General features: G+C 37.4%; 1 protein-coding gene across 3 annotated transcripts in view; it reads right to left on the reverse strand.

Annotated features, from left to right (window-relative positions):
• Nucleotides 1-1,613: 1,613 nt before the first annotated feature.
• Nucleotides 1,614-27,866, reverse strand: part of GLRB (glycine receptor beta) — a 133,571-nt gene continuing 107,318 nt past the window's right edge. For all 3 annotated transcript variants that reach the window (XM_075198264.1, XM_075198261.1, XM_075198270.1), the window contains exons 5-10: nt 18,546-18,775; nt 16,697-16,779; nt 13,883-14,020; nt 11,890-12,042; nt 7,827-8,119; nt 1,614-2,523 (exon numbers count right to left, since the gene is read on the reverse strand). In XM_075198264.1, the coding sequence (XP_075054365.1) occupies nt 2,227-2,523; nt 7,827-8,119; nt 11,890-12,042; nt 13,883-14,020; nt 16,697-16,779; nt 18,546-18,775 (1,194 nt within the window). In that variant the 3' untranslated portion in view covers nt 1,614-2,226. The remainder of the gene's footprint in view (nt 2,524-7,826; nt 8,120-11,889; nt 12,043-13,882; nt 14,021-16,696; nt 16,780-18,545; nt 18,776-27,866) is intronic.

Consider the following 27,866-nt stretch of genomic DNA (forward strand, 5'->3'; position numbering starts at 1 on the left):
TACAAAAACAGCTATAAGCTTGCATACAGCTACATAATAAGTTTGAATATAGGAATCTTTTACACATATATTTGGATGTTGTTCTGGAAGTTCAACATCCAAGGATAATATGTTAAGAAATGCATTTTTAATAAAAAGTTTAATGTATGAGCTTTGATTGATATAGAACAGTTTTCACACATATATTGTATTGCTATTTTTATTAACATTTACATTATTAATATTTGTGGTATGATCTTTTCTAGTGTTTTCTTTGGCTACATGTTGGTCTAGCCCTGTGTCAGGATCATGTCCCAATCAGGAACTATGCAAAGAAAATATAAAAATGGTAATGAGCCCTCCCAAATATATGTGTTGTTTTTAACATGTGAGATTGTTGTGTATAATTAAACTAGTAGTTAATGTATATCAAAATTCTGGGTTTGGTCACCTACGTTTACCATTCTTTATTCAGATAAAGTGTCAGACACAAAGATAAAATAAGCATGTCTATGATGGTTTATTGCACAGCCCACAGATGCTTTGATAACAAAGGAATAACTGTGGTCCCTCCAAGGGCAGACCTGTTTTTCTATAGGCACAATACATCAAAACAACACTTTTCAAAATCCATATTTAGGGACACCTCTGTACAAGTTTGTAACCAGTGGAATTAGCCACATGATATTTGTCAGTGGTAGATACCAGTCCATAACGAAGCTATAAAAATAATTTATCTTTCTAAGGATTCCATACAACCTATACATGTTTTCTGTGCATATACAGTATGTGGAAAATAATACTGTTTATTGAAGCTATTATTGAATCTCAGCTATGCTCTAGGAAAGAGTTATACTATTTATAAAAGTGGTTTTGAACAAAGGAGCAATAAAGCCATAAACAGCTTAGCATTCCAAAACACACTTCTTTCAGTGACCTCATAGAAGAAAGGGAGGGAGTGGGAAAGTTAAAAAATAGTGAAATTATTTATAGATGATCAGTTCTTGGGGCTCAGTCTTTCCACTGATGAATTGTCCATAACTTCTAGCCTACCCTATGCAGCAGAAAATGTGAGTGTGCTATGACCATTTGTTTTATCTTAAGAAAACTGACATTTATGCTTTCTGTAAGCCAATTTGTTATCACCATTTTTATTCATTAAACACTGTGACTTTTGGTACATTAAACTCCATTTATTAATGTTCTATCTTTGCATTTCTAAAGAATATGCCAGATATTTTTGCTTTTTTTTAACTCTACATTTAAAGCAGGGGAATTTTTGGTTTAGTTACTCTGACTATTTTAGGCTGTAATTCCAAGTTGAAATCAGACAGGATTAACTGAAGACTTCCTAAGAGTGCAAGCTCTTGAATTAAATCTTAGTGGCAGAACTTTCTGAGCGTGAAATATAATTTTGGGAGGTTTTAGTCATTTTTATGCAGACCGGGTGTTTAGTTTTGATTAACCCTTTTACACCCACATCACAAATGCTTCATTGATTTTGGCTGTGACATCCTGCAAACATTTCTAATGCTCTAACTGGCTAAAAAATTGTGTAACCCTGTGAATATTCTAATGTACTGAGTTGGATCTCTTTCTTTGTTAAACTTATGATACATATCAGTTGAGGCACATTTAATTTACAGTTTTTAATAGGTCATTTTTTACACATTAGCTTTAGCTCACGCAAAGGATACAGCGCAGTTTCTTAAATAGTTAATTTTACAAAAAATAGTCTTTGATCATGTATCTTACACATTGATAAGCTAATTTTTAATTATGAAGTCAGTATATATATTTATATGTTATGAAGAACTGTACATTTTTGTCTGGACAAAATGCTATCCAAACTAATATAATATATTTTCATTTGAAAATAATAAGGATTGATCTTTGAATACTACATATCATGAACTATGATTTGAATGACGCTCAACGTGCACAAAGTTGTTTTGAAAGCATTTCATAACTTTTCATATTAAAACAGTAGAGGTTGGGGAATTCTATGTATGCATTACTTGTAACCATGGTAATAGCAGGTTTACCTTACACTTATATACATCATTTTAAGCACAGACATTGCAGTGTCATGCTTTCATTTAAAAAAAGCCAATTTTCATTACAATTGCATGGCATCTACAATGTAAGATATTGCTTTGCAAATGTAGACAAGATCACAGATTGGCTGTAAGGTGTGTGAGAGTAATGGTGGCTTGTTTTGTGAACTCAAAGTGAGAACTAGAATTATCATAAATATACCAGCCAATAAATAACATTAAAGAACAAGAAGCAGAAAGGAAACAACGCCCTTGAGTAAAGGTCAATTCTTTTAGCTTCTGATGGAATGACTGGCTTGGCAGGAGGCGGCTTTTTATTGTTCTTTATTTGTGATTTTCCTAGCCCATTGTTGACTTCTATTGGTTTTCCGTAACAATCATAATTGGACAATTCAAAATCTCTGGGCAAGCTTCCGACGATGCTAAAGTCATTGGATCTCAGATCGGATTTAGATGTACATACTTTTTTGCATCTAGTTTCTGCAACCTGGAAATAAAAAACAGCAGAATTATTGGTCCAATAATGGGTGAAATAAACATATATAACAAAATTTAGATAGTATGCAGGCACTAGGAAATTAAGATTTCATTTTCTTAGATTCATAAATATACCACTAGGTGCGCTAATATTTAATATTCAGATTACAAATAGGTTATGTGTATCTTGTAAGTGGTTCATGGCAGACACAAAAAGTACAATACCATGTACTTGTTGAAGTTGTATATATAATAATAATATTTAGTGTCAGCAACCTGATTTACTAATGAATTTCTTTTACTGTACAGAAAAAAAATCAAAATCACAATATACACTATTCCACATTGCTATTACTTATTAAAATATCAGATATAAGAAGTTATTATTTTAACTGACAACTTTGATCTATATATTAAAACAAAAACATACAATTTAATGGCAGGGTAGAGCCACACGCGCCCTATAGATGCCCATTTTCATTTGTAAAACCCTATTTGATCCTTCACATTTTCTTAGATTTAGGATAGGCCTATTTTTTGGACCATTAATATTATAGTCAGCCTTTGTATTTTTGAGACACGAGTACATGATTTAGCATTTTTTGGAATTAAGCTTAGTTGCCAAATATACATATGTCATTAGTAAATTTGGTACTCCACCAATAGCCTCTCCATCTTCTGAATACATTTCATTTACCAGAATGCTGTCATCTATTCTTCAACCAATATTGTATGCAGTCAATTCCAAGCATTTCAATGTATTTATCAGTCTTCAATGTAGGACAATGTCAAAAACCTTAATAAAATCTAGAGAATCTACAACAACCTTTTATCTTAGTCACCCAGTCAGAAAATAAATCATATTTATTCAACATGCTGTGGCCCCAGTGAATTCATGCAGCGTTGGATCTTGTAAATGGCTGGATTTGAAATATTCTGCAATTCTTACTTTCAGTAGTGTTCAAATTAATTTCCCCAGTGTTTATGTCAGACTCACTGCATTGTAGTTACCAGCCTCTTCTCTACGTCTTCTTGTGAAGGGGATAGTAATAATGACTGGTATCAATTAATTCAGTTAATGGAATAAACAGCACCTTTTTAGGATCATTTACAATTTATGAATGTATTCCCATTGACTTGTGTACTTTCAGTTTTGATAGTTTTGTCAGGATAGCCCCTCTGTAAATGCACTCCAGTCTACCTTCTTTGCATCAATGTTCTTGCTAATTAACTGGAGTCCCTTACCTCATCCTTCCTCTGTAAATACTGAACAACAACCAGACTGGGATATGTTTTATTGTGTCATCAGTCTTTTATTTTTGTTTAGAAACATCCAACATTAATCCATGCTATATATAGATGTATTGTAAAGTATCATCCTCTGCTTGCACCAGTGTTAAAACTGAATCTCAGAAAATGTTTTTTTAGTACATGGCTGCTTATTTGAGAAGACTTTTATTGCCAGCCTTAGTTGGGGGAGATTTTTGGGAGGCTGACAGGAGACACTGATCACATGTGTTTGTTAACCATATATAATCATGAAATAATTCAAAGTGTGTTTAGTTACAAGTGTATTAGGAGGTTGATAGCATAATTCGAAATTATACAGGAGGGAAAAAAAGGAGGAAAACACTCTACCCGATGCAACCACTTCTACAGGAGGACAATGTTCAACATTAACTGAAAACCCCATATTTTACTCCTGATGTTTTCTTCTCTCCTTGGCTGCATGCTTCCCACCACAATAAGTCTGTTTTCTGAGCTGTCAGTTAATTTCCCTGCAACATCCCTTTGTTAATCAGCGTTCTGTACTAACTGCTCAGCTACTCCCTCCCCCAGCAACAGCTGATACAGAATTCTCTATCAAATCATTTTATTTTCAAGTCTGTTCAAAACTTTGTCTGCTATCACAAGCATGAAGAGCTGAAACTGAGTTTGATCTGGATTTGGACTGCACTCTCCTATTTCATGATTTTGCAAGGACTCAATTACTACATCTCCTGTAGTTTATTACTCTCTATTCAACACTTCCACCCATTCCTCGACATGGCTCCCAACATCATTACTCCATACTACATGCCCAAGCCTACCCCCTCTATCTGCTGCTGCTTCCCCCTCCACCAAATATCACCTTGCCCCCACCGGACATTCAATCCTGCCAATTCCCATCCTTCCTCTCGCTCACCTTCCCCTGTCCTGAGCACTCTGGAATGCAAGATCTGTCTGCAATAAGTTCACTCCCATTCACAACCTCTTCCTCTCCCATTTCATTGGTCCCCTAGTCCTTACTGAAACATGAATCGCACCCTTTGATACTGCTTTTATTGCTGCACTCTCCAATGGGGGTCTCTTCTTATCCCACACTCCCCGTCCTGGGGCCCACCAAGGAGATGGTGTAAGTGTTCTACTGTCTCCTGGCTACACCTTCAGTGTTATTCCCACATGAACCCTCTCTCCTTCTCCACCTTTAAAGTTCACTCCATCCCCTCTCCTCCATCGTGTTTCTGTCCCCCCCCCCCCCCCCCGGCCCTCCCTCCCAATTTCTGGATAACTTTGCAGCCTGGCTTTCCCATTTTCTTTTATCTAATCTTCCCACTATTATTATTGGGATTTTAACATTCCTACCGACTATCCTATTGTCACTGCTGCCTCTAAACTCTTAACTCTCACCTCCCCCTATGCTCTCCCCCAATGAACAAGTTCCGCTACCCACTGTGATAGTCACTCCCTGGAACTACTGTTCTCCCGTCTCTGCGAATCTCCACTTCTGCCTTCCCCCTCTCTGACCACAATCTCCTTTCCTTTACACTCTTTACCCCTTGCCCCCCTCTCCCACCCAAAGTCACTTGAATGCAGCATCCCATCATCAGCATTAATACCATCGTCTTTGTATCCTCCCTCGAATCCCTCCTCGGTCCCATTTCTTCCCTGTCATACCCCAACGCCACTGTCTCTCTTTACTACACTCTCTGTTGCCCTTGATACTGAAGCTCCAGCTACCCCACTTCGTATCAGCCAATCTAAACCCCTACACTGGCTCTCCCCTCTTACTCATCTTCTCTAAATGTGCCTCAAGTCCTCTGAACTCCAATGCAGGAAATCCTGCTCTTCATCCACTTTAATTTCATCCATTCCTCCTATTATTCTGCCCTCTCTCTAGCCAAACAAGTTTATTTCTCTCATCCCTCATCTCCTCTCAGTCCAACAAGCCCCAATTCCTCTGCGCAACCATTAATTCTCTACTGTGTTCTCGCCCACCTACTCCCCCCTCATCCATCAGATTTTGCCACCTATTTTTAAAGACGAAATTGACTCTATCCACAATGACGATATCTGTTCTCGCCAAATTTGCCTTCCCCAATTCATTCTCTCTATCACTCCCCTCTACCTCACTTGGCTACTACCCTCCTGTAACTGTGCCTGACATATTCTCTCTTCTTCTACATCCTGCCCTATTGACACTGCTCCCTCCAAGTTACTTCACTCCCTCTCTCCCAATGCCAGTCATCATCTTTCTCACCAATTTACTCTCTCACTCTCCATACACTCTCTGTATCTTCCCCTCGGCCTTCAAGCATGCTCTCGTCTTCCCTATTCTTAAGACACCTTCCCTTGACCCATCCTCTCTCCAACAATTGCCAAGTATCTCTGCATCCCTTTGCTTCTAATAGTCTGACCCACTTTCTCTCTTCCCACACTCTTATTGACCCTTCACTTAACTTAAACTTCCCTCAATTACTCTCAGTTAAGTCCAAAGGTCACGTCTCCCTTCTTGTACTCCTCAACCCCTCTGCTGCTTTTGACACCGTTTATCAATCTCTTCTCCTCACCTCTTTTCACTTCATAAGTCTTGGCTAAACAGCTCTCTCCTGGTTTGCCTTCTACCTCTCTGGCTGCTACTTTAGCATCTCTGCTCCTGGCTCTTCTTCCCCCATCTCTTTCTATTGGAGTCCCCCAAGGCTCTGTTCTCAGCCTTCTGCTCTTCTCTCTCTACACCACCTCTCTCGGGGAACTTATTCAATTGTTTGGCCTCCAATATCACCTTTATGCTGATAACACACAAATCTATTTTTCCTCTTCTGACTTCTCTCCCTCCTTCCTATTCCAAGTATCTAGCTGTTTCTCTGCTGTAATTACCTGGATGTCACAGCACTTCCTCAAACGCAACATCTCTAAATCCGAGCTCATCATCTTTTCACCTGCCAATGTTGCTATCCTCCCAATATCTCTCTCTTGATTGACAACATAACTCTCTCTCCTGTAATCCAAGCCTGCTGCCTTGGAGTGACCCTTGACCCTGCCAACATTTTTACCCCTCATATCCAGTCCCTAACCAAATCCTGCCACTTCCTCCTCCGTGTCATCACGAAAATCTGCCCATTCCTCTCTCAGCAACTAAAATCCTGGTCCATTCACTCATCATTTCTTGTTTCAACTATTGCAACCTCCTTTTTCCCCCTTACATCTCTGACCTTGTCTCGAGGTACATACCCACACTGTTCCTCCGCTCTGCCTCTGACCTTTGCCTCAATTTACCTCTCATTACCTCCTCCCATACCCGCCTCCAAGATTTCTGCAGTGCTGCCCCCAAAACTTTGGAACTCCCTATCTTGCCTCACTCGACTCGACCACAACCCTTCAAATGCTCATTCAAGGCTCACCTTTTCAAGCTTGCCTACCCAATACCTCCTGACCATCTTATCTATCACCTCCTCTTCTATCACCTGCCATCTCCATTTTCTCCCAGTTGGTCCTATTGTCTCTCACTACCCATCCCTCTAGAATGTAAGCTCTCACAAGCAGGGTCCTCTCTACTTATTATCCCATATCTGTCTACTGTCTAACTCCTTCATATGTCCTGTCATGTGTTTTTCTGTCCACATAGCATTGCACACACTTATCTGTGCTACTTATGTGTATAAGCTCATCTATTTGTTACTTGCTTCTGTATCCGGCGCAATGGAATTTGTGGCGTCTTATAAATAAATAAATAAGAATAACTTGAAAAACAGATTGTAGTTATTAGTATACATATCACCTTTCGCAAACTGCTAAACTCATAAAACAAAATGAGAATATTTATCCAACAATAGATGGATTTAGAGAAAAATAATTAAGATTGTTTATGGAATGTTGTAGCTAGGTGTATTGTTGTTGAAAGCAAAATCAACACCATGCTTTGATTCCCTTTGAAATAAAAAGTGATCAAATATACTAAATTCTACATAGAACAAAAACGTGGTGGATGATAATTATACATCAAGCTTTATGTCCAGAAATGCGGTTGTTAATATCACACTTTTTATTACATACTTGTAATGTGCTAATATGGACAGGTGTACCAGTCCCATTGACTGTATTCTTTTTCGCTGCATTGGGTCCTTTTCCGTCTATTTGCTCAGCCTTTGCGATTTTGGCTTTCTCCGCTTCAATCCTCGCCGGGCTGTTCAGGAGCACCTGGACTACAGCATACTCAACAAGGGAGGCAAAGCCAAAAAGAAGACAGGTGATCAGCCACACATCAATCGCTTTCACATACGACACCTTTGGTAGCTCTTGTGCCAGGGTGGTGCATTCAGACGCCAAGCTCAAAACTGAAAATATACCTATGAAGAGAAACGGAAACAAGTGCAGCACAGCTTTCATGAAACGGTAGGATGACTGCAGAGAAACAGCTCAATTTCTCAACTAATTTTGTGTTCATGCTCATTATATGTTACAGCTATGCTTGAGAATGAGTAGGTGCATGTGCAATTCACTCTATACCTTCTGAGTAGGAAGTGAATATTGTATTTCTGTGAACCAAAATTACTCCTGAATCTTGTTACCAGTGCTGGATTAAGGATCTCTTAGACCTGGAACTGAAAATCAGGCCATTTCTGAATAATAATTCAATTATGTGCAAAAATGTTGATTTGATCATCTGTCGCATGTACACATTTCACATTTCGTATAAAAGCATTGTCGAAAAAGAAAAAGAATCTCTTCAAAGTCCTGCCTGCTATCACTTTTCGACCAAATTTTTTCTTAATTTTCTTCTTCAATGCTTAGTTGAGCCTTGCGTATGCCTTAAATAGCCCATGAGAGTTTAGGTGATATCGACACTGTCTCTATTACCTGTATCACGATCATACATTTATATTTTTATTCAACATTTGTTGAATTGTGCCTATGAATGCATGTTACTGTTAAATGTGTGCCTAAATTATGTGAATAGAGTGCTATTGAAAGTATAGGCCACATGGGAAAGACACTCGCCCCGGATGACTGGAAAAAGATTTGCCTCAATCTCTCCAAAACCTGGATATGTGTAAAAAATTGCGAAAACGCTCAGAATTTTTATGCAAAGAGGCTGTAGGTGGATGTACAGAGTAGAAGCCTTGCTATAACATATTGTACATCCGCCGCCTCCTTGCATTACACCCTTAACACCCCTAATAATAGTATCGCCCTGGAAACTCACATGACTTTCTGCTGCCGACATCTTCATTCCTTGTGATTGTGGCTGGTGGTTATTTCAAACCTTCAGGCTTAGCAGTGTTTCATGATTGACAGCTTCGGACTTCTGATGTCGAGTAAACAGTTGTCAGCTTGGTGGTAGTCGTGTTAACGACTACTACCGGGTTGCTATACCTGGAAACTCATGCCTATTAAGTTTGCCGCATTTTGTAAGTTTCCCTTTCTTTGTTCTTCGCTTGTCAAACCCAATAAAAAAAAAAAAAAAAAAAGGAACCATACGTGGGAATTTGCCATTTCCAATAATAGGCAAAAACTATATGGGACCCCATGTTATGGTATGTCTTCCTGCTTTACTGGTCACCAGCCTAGGCAATAGCACTGCTGTAGATATGCATATTGGTGAGAGGGGAAGCCAGGATTTTTTAAACTATTTCATTTTATTTTTTTTAAATAGATAGTTTAGATACATTAGCCCTCATCATCATCATCATTTTTTTTTTTTTATTCTGGCCCCATCTATACGTTCCGAGCATATCTTTATCTGTCCACTACTCTATATTTTGAACCACATGTATTTTAAGATACATTCAGTCAAAAATACACACATAACTACACGATTCTGCAGCCACAGGTGTGTGTTTATATTCCGGATGCACAATTGTGCATACTCTAAATTAGGCCCTTGACGTGTAAGCTTTGTATTTGCATCTACAGTAGTATATCGTATTTTCACAGAATGCAGTAGAATATACCTTTTGGCCCCGAAACAGGCTAAAAAACAAAAGTATCCATGGGTCTTACGGTCAGGACAGTCCTCCTTTCCTCCATGTCCATAAAATGTCACTACATGTTGTAGGACCAGGGAAAGAATTGAATTGTAGTGTGCCGTTTGTGTCAAAGGTGAATGTGGGGGGAGATTCAAGGATAAATGTGTTTTAGGCAGCATTGCTGTTTGTCTAAAATACTGTACTGTGATAAAGGTGTGATTTGTCTAGTATTTTATGCATTTGTTGAGTTCTAGATGTAAAAGTTTGATTCTGTATAGGCTGGTATTATGTAGGCTGAAAAAGTTAGTCCCTTCATACCATGCAAGTTGGACAGCATTGATCTAGTTTACAGTGAGAAATACTTATATTTTGTACTTCAGAATAATGCAAATAGTCAACTGACAAACACAAGAATAGATAGAAAAAAACACATCCATATAAACACAAAAAAAATAATGAAATTAGAACTCAAGAATAAAGAAAATGGCACTGATAAGTGATAATACAATTCTTACAATTTAGTGCCACTCCTTAATGACTGTAGATGATCATGTGATGAAGGATTTCCCTGCTGAGTGATGTTCCACATTTAAAGAACATATGACAAACACATAGATGGAAATGTTTTACAAAGCGAATGATCTGAGAATGAAAAATGATGTCAGCACAGATTAATTAAAAGATTACCAGTAACATTCACATACATCTTTCTTGCATTTGCATAACATCAAACAATTCTTGTGATATTATATATATATAACATCTATATATCACATTTAAATCCAATGCAGAGAACAAAGCATTAACAGAAAAATAGGAAAAAAATCTACTCTATGATATAAACAAACAGGTGCACCGGAGAAACATAAAGAATGATACAAAAAAAGTTTTCTGTTAAAAAAAAAAAAATCTTCTAACCACTGTTCTATTTGGTGGTCTTGGCTTAAATCTTCTAATCAATATGATTATGAATGTACTCTTGCATAGTAATGTAGTAACAAGATTTAACCTGAGACAAACCACTCTCCATTGGCAAAAAAAAACAACATAAAATGAGACTTCCTTCTATAATAATTAACTGATATGATTTTCTATGAATACTGACAATAGTTCCATGGTTGTACGGGGGGGAGTTTATAAGCTTCAATGAGTAAACTCATCTGTTATAAAACTACTTTGGTTGAATGATTCAAAACTTTTTTGGTGCTGGCCATTCTGTACAGATTTCTGGTACTGTAAGCTTCCTTTGTATTTTTATACTGTCTTAGTTTACCAAGGAATTCAACAGAAGTTAGTGCATGATTGACAAACAAGTAATGATTAAGACATGCAGCAAAGCTGGCCTCCAATGTGCTGATATGACAATTAATATCATTGAACTGTCCCCATGTGACTTTATGTGTCGATTGGACTACTATGGGGTATGCCGTAAATATAGTTAGCAGAGGACCACTACAAGTCTGTGCGTGCATTTATCTTCTGGCTGCACTAACAGATCTAATGTGATCCAGCTGCTCAGCCCAAGCACCAAATGGCTGGTCCCTTCCAAATTGGTCACCAATGTGCGAGATCAAATTCGAAAGGGATCCTGGTGATCAAGTTGTGTGGCCCTTGGGCCCAGCAGCAGTATGAATCTTTTGGCTAGCTTATGCAAAGACAGGGAGATTCCTCTTCCTTACAATGCAACTGGTAACCTATTTTTGTCTGGTGTGAAGACTAACCCTAATTGGGCTACATAAATGAATTAACTATTTCATAACTAATTATACTTCTAAAGAATATTTTTTTTTTTTCATTTCAGATCATATATTTAAACCATACAAGCTAACTCCAACAGCTTCAATTGCAAGTAGATCAAACATAACAAGAACATTTCTCAGCTTTCTAATTAACAGAATGAAAAGGATTTTGACTGTAGGAGATTTCATCTCAGAACACATTGTTCTTTTTATTAAAATATGCCTTTAATAAAACACAAATGTAACAATATGAGATGCAATTTGTGCTGCCAATAACCTGAGCCTTGAGCAATGAGTCAGGATGAGACAGATGTACAATGATAATGATGGTTTCAGCACCTAAAACATCCATAAACCTTCAGTCTTACCTGCACAAAGAATTTTTGAGCTTTATTTTTTATTATAGATTACCTAGTGGTACCCTTGCAGCGCTGGCATCAGGGTTGATCCAAAAAGAAAGCCAGGAGAGGACGACAATAAGCAGGGTAGGAGCATAGACACCCATCATGTAGAATCCAACCTGTCTCCTCAAGGTGAAGATGACCTCAACGCAGGTGTAATAACCTTCAACAAATGAACATGGTGATGTTTATCATACTATAGTCACTGGTTTCTTACATTTATTTTTACAATATAAGCTTTGTGACATGCAAACAGAAATTAATATACAGCAGTCCCACTTTGAAGCTCCCTGTAACTTGAGGTAAGTCACTTATGTGGGAATTAGATGCAGGCCTTTAAATGCAACAGCAGGAGACAAAAAGGAATGTGAAAATTATTCTTGGGTGTACTAACATATGTATAAGATACAATGTTATCCTGTAACAGTACTTTTTTATTTCTCCCCTGTAGAAATGCAAGTACAGTATCCGGACATAAAAATCAATGGCTCTTAACTTTTATTACTTCATCTGACCTTTTGGAGCTGCATTACAACCTGGCACATGCTGGCAGAGATCAATGCTCAGGTTTCTAGAGATCATTCACTGGTGTTTGACCATTCTCTGCACGGCCGAACTTTTTTTGTTGAGTCTCAGACACGCTTACATTTTAAGTTTAAATATCCATTAACAATAAATGATGTGGAGGTGATTCTAGATGTACTGGCACGTTATCTCTGTAAGAAACTATCTTTCTGATGTATAGACCAGTTTTACTGCACTGAAAAAGCTCCACTGACCGGAGTCTAGTATAATAAAAATATGTATAATTAAGGTCTGTCTGATGTTACTGGTTACCGATAAATCTGGATGTAGCTGTGGGAAACCATTACTTTGAATAATGTATGAAGAGAATATTTAATAAATGCTCTTTAGTGTGATATGAACAGAATGAGGCCTTGATAACATCTACATCAATTTGACTACATTGGCAAATTCTTAATCTCTTTTAAGGGAAGGAGAGAATGGTAGTTTACACAAGGGACTGACAACCTTCTGAAAACCAGCCATTGCTGAACTTCATTTCCGATGACGCTCAGCCAATGATTAAATCACTGCAACCAATATAATGCTCCTACATAAAATAAACATGTGCTGAGTATCTTTTTCTGATACCAATTATAAATGTACTGTCACCTTCTGTGATCATACTCCTAATATTTGGCTGGTGACACATGCATGTTTTTGAAGGCCACAGTTATACAGAGTTCCGATCATGTCAAGTTCTCATAGCTCCGAATCACCTCCCCGTTTTAAAATGCCCATGTGACAGTAGCATTAGGGGGGCAAACTTATCCTGAAATCTATGACTGCTAATAATGTTGGAAGCTTCAGATAATCTACTGATAATTATATAAACAGAAATTCATATGTATTGAAATTACCTGGATATATTCAAAACCTTAACCTGACTTTAATTAATGCCTCTATTGCTTGTATATTTTAATCAAAATTTTTCTTCACCTGAAGCCTTCCTTATAATCGTTGAATACCAATTGATTATATTCTGAAAAGACTGCCATTGTCATATTCACATTGTCATTCAAACACACAATTCATATGAAGCTTGTAATATATATTTCAATGACTTCCATGCAGTGAGACCTATAAAAGATCTGGCCATAAACATACGTACATGTCTGAGGCCAAATCTGTTCAGCGCTAAGGACGTACTTGACAAGACATCATTAGCCTGCCAACAACTGCATGGTCAGTTGCGGTCATGTACTGCTCGTCCTGACTAACATCTGAAAGATCCTAAGCAAATATTTATCTGGGTTACTAGACTTTTTTGACCTATATATTCTGTGATTTGAAGGTAATTATGTCTGAACCTGCCAAATTGGTCTTCAAAATCACAGTGTTTAAGAACATTTTAAATAGATTTAATGATTGCCTGGCTGTCTGATTTATTAAACTGATAACACTTACTCTTTTGTTTAAATAGGATCAATTCTACTTACCAGTGCCTTTGTAGTACTTTGTACAGTTACCGTATTCAATATCTTCTTCAATATCAAACTGAGGCAAAGCAATTTTTTCCATTTGGACAGGGTCTCCTGATTGCCAAATGAACCGCAAATCATCCGTTGTATATCCAACTTTGTGACAAATGAAAAATATTTCAGTGATATACACACATTTCTATTAACTATCTATTCTAAAAGCACACAGCAAAGTTTGATCTAAAAACGCAATGCAAAAATATATAAACATAAACACAAATAGTGCTAATGATATTATTGCTTTTCTCAGTTCAGTGCAGCATATATATGCACTCAGTGGCCACTTTATTAGCTACGCCTGTATGCCTGCTCGTTAATGCAAATATCTAATCCGCAAATCATTTGTCAGCATCGCAATACATAAAAGCATGCATATATGGTCAAGAGGCTCAGTTGTTGTTCAGGCCAACAGCAGAATGGGGAAGAAATGTGATCTAAGTGACTTTGACCGTGGAATGTTTGTTGGTGCCAGATGCTTGGTTTGAGTATTTTTGAAACTGATCTCCAGGGATGTTCATGAACAGTCTCTAGAGTTTACAAAGAATGGTGCGCAAAACATTCAGTGAGTGGCAATTCTCTGGATGAAACTGCATTGTCTGATAGTTCAAGATGACTGGAAAGCGATAGTAACTCAAATAAACATGTGTTACAACAGTGGTATACAGAAGAGCATCTCTGAATGCATAGAATGTCGAACGTTGATATGTATGGGCTACACCAGCAGAAAACCACACAGTGTACTATTCCTGTCAGCTAAGAACAGGGTACAGCGGACACAGGCTCAACAAGACAGTTGAATTTCGGAAAAATGTTCCCTGGTCTGACTAATCAGATTACTGCTGTGACATACAGATGGTAAGGTCAGAATTGGGCGCAAACAAACTGAATCCATCCTATCTTGTGTCAAATGCGCAGGCTGATGGTGGTGTAATGATGCTCTGTCTTGGCACAAATTAGGCCCCTTGATACTAATTGAGCATCATTAAATGCCCCACCTTACCTTAGTATTGTTGCTGGCCATGTATACATCTTCTATTGGCTACTGCCAGCAGGAAGGCACAAAGCACATGTCACAAAGCTCAGGTCATCTCAAGCTGCTTCCATGAGCATAGCAATGAGTTTAATGTACTCTAAAGGCCTACACAGTCACCAGAACTCAATTCAATAGAGCACCTTTCAGATTTGGTGGAACAGGAGATTTGCAGCATAAATGTGGAGCCGAATAATCTTCAGCAAATCTGTGATGTAATCATGTCAACATGAACTAGAATGTCTAAGAAATGTTTCCAGCACCTTGCTGAAACCATACCACAAACAATTTAGGCTTGTTAGGGGCAATCAGGGTCCTACCCAACACCAGGAAGGTGCATAAAGTGGTCACTGAGTGTGTATGTATATATATATAATTTAGGTTTGGAATCTCTCATTATTATATATAACAAACAAGTATGTTTTTACAGAGATGCATTTGGCATGAATCCAAAGGAGACAGGCAATTCATATAGTGTTTTGTAGCTGAAACACACATGTAAATTATTGTGATACAATCTAGTACTACATATATATATATATATATATATATATATATATATATATATATGTATATATATATATATATATATATATATATATATATATTATATGTATAATATGGATGGCCAAGCTATAAATATTAATTTGCTTTTAAACTGTAGCTCTCAATGTTTTGCCAGCGAGTAGTGCTCACTAAGGTTATTTTATGAGATCCAAGAAACATGGGTCCTCAGTTAATGCTAGGAGCAGATACTGCTGAAGGGTGCAAATGTGAACCTGCACAAACCATGCTGTGATGCAAGGAATGCCATGTTTTTTGCAAGCAGGGAAAATACTGACTGTTTTGGCATGTAGCACACAAATACTGGGCAGCTTTATTTTAACACTGCAATTTAGAATTGAGCTGTGATGATTTCCCTCCCAACATTTTAAATTTGCCACCCTGCAGTGCATTGTTCTGCTATATTGCCACATTAGCTGGAACTCCTAGCTGGATCTGCTCCTTACTCTAAATGAGGCCTATGATCCTGAAAGTGGACATGTAAATCCTGGATTTGTAATATCTAGTGTTCAAAGCAGATAATACTTTAAGATGCATACTGAGGCTCAAATACATTTAACAGAAGATATGTCAAAAAGTATAGAAAACATGATCACATATAGCTGTGACACAACTGCTATCAGTATTATGTATATGATTTACATGTATGAAAAATTATGCATTTGTGCCATAAAATACCATAAATAACACATTGATGAATAAATGTTGGCAGAACAGAGCACATGGGTGTTTTAAACGCTTTTAAAAAAAAAAAAAAGGAGCGCTGTTCATAGCGCACAATTGCTCCCATGGTGACAATGTTGAAGAGGAGGATGAATGCACCTTCGGTCACATGAGATTGATTAACCAAAGAAAACAATAATAGCAGTGAGTTAAGAGCTTAATTATACTTCTGTGACATGGTTGGAGAATGCTCCTTTCACTTAACCTGCCACCATGGGAGTGACTAAGTGCATATGACCAGCAGTTTTCTAGCAGAGATGACCGCTGTGACATCACACCCAACTCTTAGTGACACAGCTCTTTGCAATGCTGATTCCCAAAAGTAAATATGAAACTATTTTACATATATGATAAAAAGAGAAACTTTAACATTACAGTTAAAATAATATTAATATAAACAGCTTTACATGTAGATATTCCACGGTAAAACATGACATTTTTTGTTAGGTACATACAACTTTCCAGCTGCATCTTGCAACGTTGGGTATCCATTGGAAACAAGGTTAAGTCCAAGGGACAGGACAAGGTAATGGACAACCTAAATAAATTAAAATAATCATGCTGTATTTACAATTTTGAGAGACAAAGTAAAGCAATAGTTAGAATTGCATTTTATGGCAACATAAAATAAGGGTATAAAATGTTGCTAACAACGTCCTAAATATGTAATTTCTATATTATGGTTTTATATAAAAAAAGATGCATTTTTGAACAGACACTTATATACATTAAACCATATTTTAACATTCACTTTTTTACATGACTACATGAAGTTAGCCATCTTCTGGCCAAATATGAATATTCATGAGTATTAATGAGAATGTGAACATCCCATGTACAGGTATGCTTACTGCACTCTTAAGAAACTTTCTGCAACATCCTCAGATGGGGTGCCTGTCAGCTTTCAGAACATTGGCTCTTAACTATTATGAGATATGTCATCTGCCCAAATGACAGTGACACTGTGATTACAAAAGTAAAACGTATGCCCTCTACACAGCAGAGGTTCTTGCAAATAAAGTTCCCTGGCAACCTTTTTGGCCAGATGCTCCAATATTTTTACTTTTTTCCTAGTAATCAAGAGTAAATATTTTATACTACCTATTTACTTTAGTAAAAATAAAGAAGTTAAACATATACTATATTTCTATAGCACATTCTGTGACAAAAAGGTTTAAATGGGTAAGTATATTATATTAAAAGATAAATAAGCTATGCAAACAAGAAGAAAACTATACAAAAGCTTTTAGAACAGTGAGTGATGTAACCAGCTTGCTCTCTGAAAGCTGTCAGTTTAATTTGCAGTTACCCATATTTTTGCACTTAGTAGCTAAAACATGACAAGCTACACTACAAATTTTACTGTGCATCTACACTCTACAGAAGGTAGGACATTGTGTCACCATGTAGACATTATTGAATAAGGCCATGTATTGCTGCTTGTACACCAACTGACATTTTTGTCTAGGAGCTGCTTTTTCTTTTCTTTTCTTTTTTTATTACAAGGCTGTAAATATACAATACTGTACAAAAGTTTTAGGCAGGTGTGGAAACAATGCTGCAAAGTAAGAATGCTTTCAAATATAGAAGTGTTAATAGTTTTTCATCAATTAACAAAGTGCAAAGTGAATGAACAGTCTTTATGGTATTACCTGAAGATACAGAAGGATTTGAGCAAGGCTACATCCACAGATGATCTGTGGTTAGTTCTCCAAGATGTTTGGAACGACCGCAAATTCCTTCAAAAACTGTGTGCAAGTGTACCTAGAAGAATTGATGCCGTTTTGAAGGGAAAGAAAGGGTGGTCGCACCAAATATTGATTTGATTTAGATTTCTCTTCTGTTCATTCACTTTGCATTTTGTTAATTGATAAAAATAAACTATTAACACTTCTATTTTTTAAAGCATTTTTACTCTACAGCATCTCAAAAGCTGTGAGATGGATCCCTTTTTGGTATTTGGTGACCAGAGATGAAAAATCCTGCTCTACAAAGTCTCCCACTCCACATTTTGTGATTGAAAGTTTTTAAACAAGCTTTGAAACTCAATGCAAATGTTAGTTTAGGACCATATCTTGTATATGGTCCTAAAGATAATTTATCTACCCACTAAACAGGATGCACTGTTGACACTCATTAGTCAGTAAAAAGGGTAGTTCCAATGAATATTATACTGAATGATCTTCATTACTCTGACAGTCCAGTACGCATCCTGTTACAAGACTTTTCCACAGATAAATCTTCTTTAAAGAAAAACCCTAAGATGACTAAACATTACAGTAAATAAATGAGGAAAAAACTTACCTCATGCTAACAAGGACATCTCCATCACGAAATATAAATAGTAGGATGTTTTCTTGGGTGACATCATGAAAATTGGCATTCTTTTCATTGGCAAAAAATAAATCTGGTTTCCAGAGACACTTAAACATTGTCGGGTCCACTGTGAGCGCGTCTGAGCCTCTGAAATCATTGGGAAGTTTAAGCCGGGGGTCGTTCCATCTCTGCCTTAGGAAGATATTGACTCTGTAATCCTGAAAAGAATCACCAGCATTTCAGTCATGCTAACTGCAGCTTTGGTTTATAACTTGCCTGGGCTGTCCACTTGGAAACACTGAAAGACTAGGTACTGTAATTAATGGAAAAATTCTCATCACTTGAAATTTCCCAGATTTATTAATGTCACCTAAAGGCATGTCACACCAATTAAATGAAACTGAACTTTAGTCAATTTAATAAGGTATAATTTCCCCTGTTGGTGTTCCCTTTGAAGAGAACCTTCATATTCTCTGTTTATTATAAACATATTCAACATAAACCTGCAGGCAGCTGACATTTATCCTAACTAATGCCCTTGGGTATCGTCAAAAATGAGTGAAGCACAACGGTGACATAATGAAGTTCCTGTATTATATGGGTTGATTTGCAAGTTCCATGTAGCATCTCAATGCAATACCTGGCCCATAAACCTCAATGACTTAGAAATAACTCCTACAAACAAGTTGGATTGAAATTAGTTTCATTAGTGCCACATTACACACGTCAATGTATTAGTTAATAAAATCATAGGGGAGTATTCAAAAATCCTGCGCTCGTTTTTTCCTGTTCGAGCGCTCGTTTTAAAAAAAAACTCGCTCAATTCAATTGTTAACACTGCATCCACCCCCTCGCGCTCTACTATTGGTCCTAGCGAGTTTGAAATGAGGAGTGGTTAAGGCAGCCATTTACACTGCAATCAAGAAGGGCCCCAGCACTGCAAAGGAGATTGGGCCCCTACACTGTAATCAAGAAGGGCCCCAGCACTGCAATCAAGAAGGGCCCCAGCACTGCAAGCAACAATGCCCCCTCCCTGGACAGCAGATTTAAAGATTTTACAAGCAGGAACATTTTTTTTATTTACAAACATTTCTTGAACACTGGCCAAGCATGGTCATTTGGAAGGTACAAATATTTGTGGGACAGTGGGCAAGCCAGACATTGGAAGGTACAAATATTTGTGGGACAGTGGGCAAGCCGGACATTGGAAGGTACAAATATTTGTGGGACAGTGGGCAAGCCGGACATTTGGAAGGTACAAATATTTGGTGGGACTTTGCGTAAATGAGTGTGTGTAGGTAAAGCATCAGAAAACTGAGGATTTCGTCCATGGTGAGTATTTTGGGGTTTTTTGTTTTTAATAAAAATCTATTGTGTACATGAGGGTGTTTACTGTATTTCTTGTTGTTTTATTATTTTTAATAAAGATTTGTGGTTGGAATGAGGGTGTTGTTATTTTATTTAACATTTTGCTTTGTGGAACTACAGATCCCAGCCAGCCCTGGTTGCAATAGCATGTTGACACTTGTGGTTCTCCAAGTGCCAACATGCCCTGGGTGCCAGGGGTACACTGGTGCTTGTAGTTAGACAAGTAACAGCCACACTATTTAGGCCAACATGGCTGAATGGAACATGTAGTTCCACAAATCTAAATAGTGTTTTTTTTCCATACAAAATCCCCATTTATTACCCTACTACCCACAGCCCAGTGGTAGTAGGAAGAGCCCTAGTGCCATCACCACTGGCCTGGGTGTCCCTAGGGGGGTGGCCCGCTTACATTTCTCAAGGGGACCACACTCCCTAGGGAATCCAGGCCAGCGCTGAACAGTCTGTGGGTGTTTAGTCATTATGGCAGTGGGACCCAAACTGCGTTTTTCACCCCCCTTCACCTGCTATAGTGCCTATCACCCGGCTGCTTTGCCTAGTGCTGGTTCAATGAAAATAGGGGGAACCCTACGCAAAAATTTTCAAAGATTTTAACACACACAGCAATAGCCTGCCAGCAGTAAGGTTAAGACTAAATAGAGTGGGGAGCAAACGCTTTTGGTTTTAAAAAATAAATAAATAACTTATGCTACTTTTCACAATTTTGAGAGCTGACTGAGGTCAGGCACAACCATCACCCCCCCAAAAAAAAAAGTTTAAATACAATAGGACTGCACCACTAATGGATTTTTTTAAAGGGGGAACTTTGAAATATTTATTAATTATTTACACTGTTATTTTTTTTTATTTTTTTTAAAAATGCTTTTCAGTTTTCGTGTTATTTTAATGGACTTGTATACCTATTTTTTCAGTTTACTTTCTATTTTTCGAAACTTAAATAATTTTTTTTTCTTTGAGCAGACCAAGGAGGTGCGAGATGAAACAGCAGCTTTGCCTGTTTCACTCACAGCGTTAAAAAACAATTGAATAGCTTTTTCCGCTGAGGGTTTGGCAACCAGCCTATACTTTAACATTGACAAACGTTTGGAGCGCGAGAAGACCGTTTCGGTAAAAAAAAAAAAAGATTTGAATTGCGCAAGAAGTTTCTGCGCTCGAAAATAAGGAAAAAAATAAATAAATGACTTAACGCGCTCGAACTTCTAAACTCGCTAACAATTGAATATGCCCCATAATATTCAATAACAGGAAATATGAATATATGACAAGTAATACTAATAATATATATAAATCATGTAAACGATATCTGTATAAACAGTGAGTTCTGATGTTGTCACTTCAGTGTTCATTAGGAATAAATCAGGAATAAAAAATGACAGATTCTAAAAGTCACCTCACATTTCTGTGACCTCAAACTACATCTGCAATGCTTTTATATGATCTTTGAATTACTTGGTGACTTCTAATATTGATAGAATCTATAGTAGTGCATCAACATATATACAATATCCCAGAGATAACAAGATAAAGCATCAGTACCATGCTAAGTAAAGAGGGAAAGGACCTGACCCCTCAAGTGAACACAAGCAGCCACAGTGTTGAAAGGCACAGAAGCCCTCTCTAGAAATGCTTGTGTAGGTGGGAGGTAGAAAACATAATTGCTACCTCAACTCTGAACAACATGGTTTCAGACTTCCGTTTTTAAACTACTAATAAATACTAAATTCTACCACTACACAGTAAATATCATCTCCCATTACTCCATAAATGAACATATCACCTTCTCCAGACTCCCATTTCTAGCTGCACAATGATTTAGCTACAAATTCTTTAATACGAGTTTGTGATTCTAAATCCGTCATGCGTTCCACTGTGGAACGAATAGCAGGAAGTCTAGGAAGGCATTTCCGGTTCAGATCTCATTATATACATTTCGTTAGTGGGACAACAGGTGATGTATCATCTTCATCCAACAATAAGATGTTGGAGACATTACTTCCAAAGTTAGTGACCATGTGACGTTCATATGCATTCCAGGGTGGAACACCCTGGAATGCAACATTGTGGGGGGTGGATACATGCACTAGGATTGACAATTTCCATAATGAACTACAGCTGATAAACTTTTGGCACTATATATAGTCAGGTAATTATAATGTTGTCTTGTCTATGCTGGTTTTGTCTGCTGTTCTATGTAAATCTGTCTTAAAAAAGGTCTGGATGTGAGGCCGAAACATTGGCTACAATATAAAGGAATGGACTGAAAATAAATAATAATCTATTTGTTTTAAATGGTGAGTGTCCTCTCTACTTTTTGAATATCAATATATAGATATATTTATATATATATATATATATATATATATATATATATATATATATATAAATATATATATATATATATATATATATATATATATATATATATAGAGAGAGAGAGAGAGAGATTATATATATATATATATATATATATATATATCACACACACATATCTATATATACACATATACCTATACATAGCTCTATATACATCTGTCTCTCTCTCTCATATATATATATATATATTTAATTTAGGCAGTAGTGGAAAAAATTCTGAAGGGTAAGAATGCTTTCAAAAATAGAAGTGCTAATAGTTTATTTTTATCAATTAACAAAGTGCAAAGTGAATGAATGAGAGGGGAAATCTAGATCAAATCAATATTTGGTGTGACCAGTCTTTGCATTCAAAACAGCATCAATTCTTCACGGTACACTTGCACAAAGCTTTTGAAGGAACTCTGCAAGGAGGTTGTTCCAAACATCTTGGAGAACTAACCACAGATTTTCTGTGGAAGTAGACTTTCTCAAATCCTTCTGTCTCTTCATGTAATTCAGGGGTGTCCAACCTTTTAGCTTCCCTGGGCCACATTGGAAGACGACGAGTTGGTTTGGGCCGCACATAAGATACACTAACAATAACGATAGCTGATCATCCAAAAAACCAAGTGTAAATAAAATAAAGTGCATTTAAGCCAGGCATTGTATATCAGGGTGCCCTGACCAGGCCTGCGGTACCTGACATATACACCACTGTGACCCCAAATTGTGACCTGTTTTGCTAATTGCACTACTATGTTAGTTAAGGGATAACAACTTATAATGGGCCAAAGAGAATAATATATAATGCCCCATTAGTATTACAAGTAGAAGTATGTAGCAGGGAGATAAGGTCCATGATGCTCCAGGACCAGGTGACTTTTATTCACTGGTCAGCGTCCCTTGAAATAATAAAAAAAATCCACCTTAACTTACCTTTTAATCGGCTTGTTCTCCTGTCCTCTTCTCTTCTTTTCTCCAATTCTGTGCTGCTGATTGTTCTTCTCACGTGGGTGACTCCTCTGTGCTGCGCTCCGCAATGGATGTTGGGTGTGATGACATCACGCCCGACATTCACTGCGAGCACCGCAACAGAGGAGGAGACAAGGGAGGGAGCTGGAGTACCAGCTGACGTGACCGCGTGACCGCAAGGTAAGTATTTTATTTTCTTTTTTTTGCAGGATTTTTTTTTTTCCATTAACAGCGCTGCCCCCTTGCCACAACAAAAACTCCTTCTGGGCCACATTTACAGGCGTGCTGGGCCGCATGCGGCCTGCGGGCCGCGGGTTGGACAACCCTGATGTAATCCCAGACAGACTCAATGATGTTGAGATCAGTGCTCTGTGGGGGCCATATCATCACTTCCAGGACTCCATGTTCTTCTTTACGCTGAAGATAATTCTTAATGACATTGGCTGTATGTTTGGGGTCGTTGTCCTGCTGCAGAATAAAGTTGGAGTCAATCAGACACCTCCAAAATGGTAGTGCATGATGGATAAGTACTTGCCTGTATTACTCAACATTGAGAGCACCATTAATCCTGACCAAATCCCCAACTTCATTTGCTGAAATGCAGCTGCAAACTTGCAAGGAACCTCCACCATGCTTCACTGTTGCCTGCAGACAGCCATTATTCTACCACTCTCCAGCTGTTGGGCGAAAAAACTGCCTTCTGGTACAGCCAAATATTTTACATTTTGATTCATCAGTCCAGAGCACCTGCAAGCATGATATGGCTTTCATCTGATGCACTAAGTTTCCTTGACCGACCACTGCATCTACGGTCCTCAACGTTGCCTGTTGCTTTGTGCTTGTTCAAAATAGCTTGAACAGCATATCTTGAAACCCCAGTCTGCTTTGAAATCTTTGCCTGGGAGTGACCTTGCTGATGATCTTATGTCTTGCTGCCATAATGTATGACCTGTGACATGAAACGGTTTTCCACAACCTCGCCTTTGTAGCAGAGTTTAGCTGTTCTTCAACCCAGTTTTAAGCCTCCTACACAACTGTTTCTGTTTCAGTTAATGACTTTGTTTCAACCTACATATGAAAATGATGATCATTATCACCTGTTAGGTATGATTGGTTAATCATACACCTCACTATAATCCTACAAAATTCCTTACTTTATGCAAGTGTACCTAGTAGAATTGATGCTGTTTAAGGGGTGGTTACACCAAATATTGATTAGATTTAGACTTCCCCTCTGTTCATTCACCTTGTGTTTTGTTAATTGATAAAACTAAACTATTAACACTGCTATTTTTGAAAGCATTCCTACTTTGCAGCACTTTTTCAAGCCTGCCTAAAACTTTTGCACAGTAGTGTGTGTATAACATATATATATATATATATATATATATATATATACATACACAAGTTAACCCGTGCATGATACTCATGCATTCTAGTCAAATCAAGCTACTTAAGGTCTTAAAAAGGTTCTTGTCATGCATTTGGGCCTAGCCCAGGCCTCCTCAGGGGAAGAGCATTACTTCCCGACGCAAGCGGCCTTTTTAATGTGCGTTCATGAGGTAAAATTACCTCACGAAAATGAGTTTGACCCCTCAACTCGTAAATTTAGCCTTTACTACCCCTCCCACGGGGGGAAGGGGGGATGATGGAAGTTAACTGACTTGACTATTCTAATTTTTTTGTCAAATAATGTCAGTATACCAAATTTCAAGTCAATTGGATGAGCCCTTTCTGAGAAAATAGTGTTTTCCACACACACACACACACACACACTAACGCACGCCTCTACACATGTGTGTTCATGAGGTAAAATTACCTCACGAAAATGAGTTTGAGCCCTACCAAATTTCAGTCCTTTTTGAATTTTTTTTCCCACACACACTAAGAATTTAGTAGGTCAGTGTATAACTCTGCCCAGCAGGTGGCGCTGCAACTTGTTGTTTTTTTTTCACACACACACACAGACGCCACTAAGCATTTATATATATATATATATATATATATATATATATATATATATATATATATAAAAGCTTTGCACACAATACAATACCACATGTATTATTATTATATATTAATATATATTACTATTCACAAGTATGTTTGTTATAGTTTGTAGGACTCATTTAAAATCCCTGCTGATATGCTATTAGATAGGTGCCTCTTTCTTTCATTGGATGCATTGTTTTAACTTATTACTGAGATTAAGGGTAATGTGCAGCCCTTTTGTAGTTTAGAGGGCCACTCAAGTCTCTAAAAGGACACTCTAGGGTTTAGTTAGTCAGAAGACAATTAACCTACCAGCAAGTTTCAGGACTATGGAAAGAACCAGGAGCATCTAGAGAAAACCCACGCAAACAGTGGAAGAACATAAACTCAGACACATACATCACGTAAACAACTGTAAGACATTCAACCTTAACATGCATAACACCACGTGAACAGTGAACAACAGCTAAATAATTTCTATGCCTAAAAAATATGCAAACAAATAATAGCCAGGGCTGCTCTCATTCTCATATGCCATATGCTGAGAGTCAACAGCTTCTAACATCATTACTATGGAACCTACCTGTTATACTACCGATAGTCTTAGCTTTTATTTTTTTATTTAAGTAGATGTCATTACCTTCTTGTCAGCCTTATAAAAGACTGACCCTCAGACCCACCTAAAACTATTTTGGTAAATGACAAGAAAACATCAAGGAAACACACTTAGAACTTGAGAAGACAAGTCAAGGATCTCATAACTCTGCTCTACATATATTATATGATGCCTAAACCTGTTTGTTGATTTGCTCTACAAATATCTCTTACCAAAGTGCTTGGGGGAGCAAGTAGCCGGATGGATTAGGCAAATGTGTAACATAATAGTGACTGCATACTTTTAAATGAAGAAGAGGCTAGAGCCTTATATAATGTCCCTTGACAGCAATAGCTACTTTAACAAATTTGCAATAATTTGTTCAGATTACATTCTTTATCAGACATAAATAAAGTCCCTTTCAATTTAAGCACTTGACATTAGTAATCCAATTAGCGTATGTGGTGTTGCCTATAGGAAAATAATCAAATATATGAAATAGACTTGACTGCCATAAATGGGTAACGTCATGGCAAAATCCTTTCCATGACTCAGAACTTGTTACAAGGTGATAATTGACTTTAACTACATGTTTAAATCTCATAAAAGAACCACAAATTACACGATCTTACTTAATAGTATACACTAGATGCCAGAATATGGCATTACAAGATAGCTGCTACTTTTATGGATGGAGTTTATCATGCTAACCTGCGGAAATCAGACACTAGCAAACACCAGGTACAAAAGTCAGCAATAACACATTAAATATAGAATAGAGAAGCAAAAACATAAATCAAAGTCAGAGCCAAATATCTGACAGCAAACGAAAAGGTTCTAGGTTCAGTTGAATGTCTGACTTTTTTTATTCTTCTGTAAAATGTGTAAAAAATAATGTGGATGGCTCCAGATAGTGGTGCTGAGTGATCCGTGACATAGGATTCTCAGCCAAGGAAAAGAAAAAGGAAATATTAAGTATAAAGCATGTGTGGTAAAAAGTACAACCCATTAAAAAAGGGGGGAAAGGATCAAGATCAAAAGGTATCCTTGTGAATACTTGCTTTATGCCACTGCCACTGTTTTGATTGGACAAAAAATGTGAACTTGTGCATTGAGTTAATATCATGGTGTTCCAAGTACTCTATTAGAGGTCCTACAATATCTGACATCAGTCTAAAGCAGTTTCTTTATAGTGTCTTGAAGGTAAACTAAATCAATTACACATTGCTCTGGTTACTTTATAATAACAGACAGATTAGCTACAGTTCAAGTGGAGAAACTGAAGCATTTATGATATATTACCACCTGCATTCCACTGCCAGAACAATTAATTTATTAGTTTATAATCCGTGGCTTTTCCTTCCCTACTTCCTTCCATGTGAGATCACCTCCAACAAGCATCTATTTTACTGCAGTTGTGTTTCATCTAACACACATGTAAAGGTTTATTGAACATTGTGGTGAAAATGACACAAAGATGATGCAGACCATAGTAATTAGATTGGAAAGCAACTACACTAAAAAAAAATATCCCTTCTGGGTTGTACTTGAAAGATAATTCCATTCTGGAATCCAAGTTATGACACACTGCAACCATGTATACAATCTGCACATGCATTTAAAATAGGTTAATGTTTGCGTTAAACCAGGTTTATCTCATCAACTGCTTTTCATGAGAATGTGGTGTAATACAACAACTTTATGTTATTGTTTGTTAAGGAGGGACAAAGAAAAATAATTGGAGACAGTTTAACACATTACCCAACACATCATCATCATACTCACTCCCTGCCCAATGCTTTCTCAGGGCATCACAGAGAAATGAGTGCAACTGTGTAGCTGTATCAAAGTCTTCTAACTGGATGTGACAAAGCAAAGTTCCAGCCAGATAGCACACACACACTGTGCCTCTCACTATCAAACTCACAATTTTAAATTGCATCCCCATGTTCTGCTGGGCAGAGTGGCCTCTTCTTTTAGAAGTGGAACTAAACAAGAAAACAATTAAGATT

The sequence above is a fragment of the Mixophyes fleayi genome, chromosome 1, assembly GCF_038048845.1.
Source record: "Mixophyes fleayi isolate aMixFle1 chromosome 1, aMixFle1.hap1, whole genome shotgun sequence".
NCBI classification, from domain to species: domain Eukaryota; kingdom Metazoa; phylum Chordata; class Amphibia; order Anura; family Limnodynastidae; genus Mixophyes; species Mixophyes fleayi.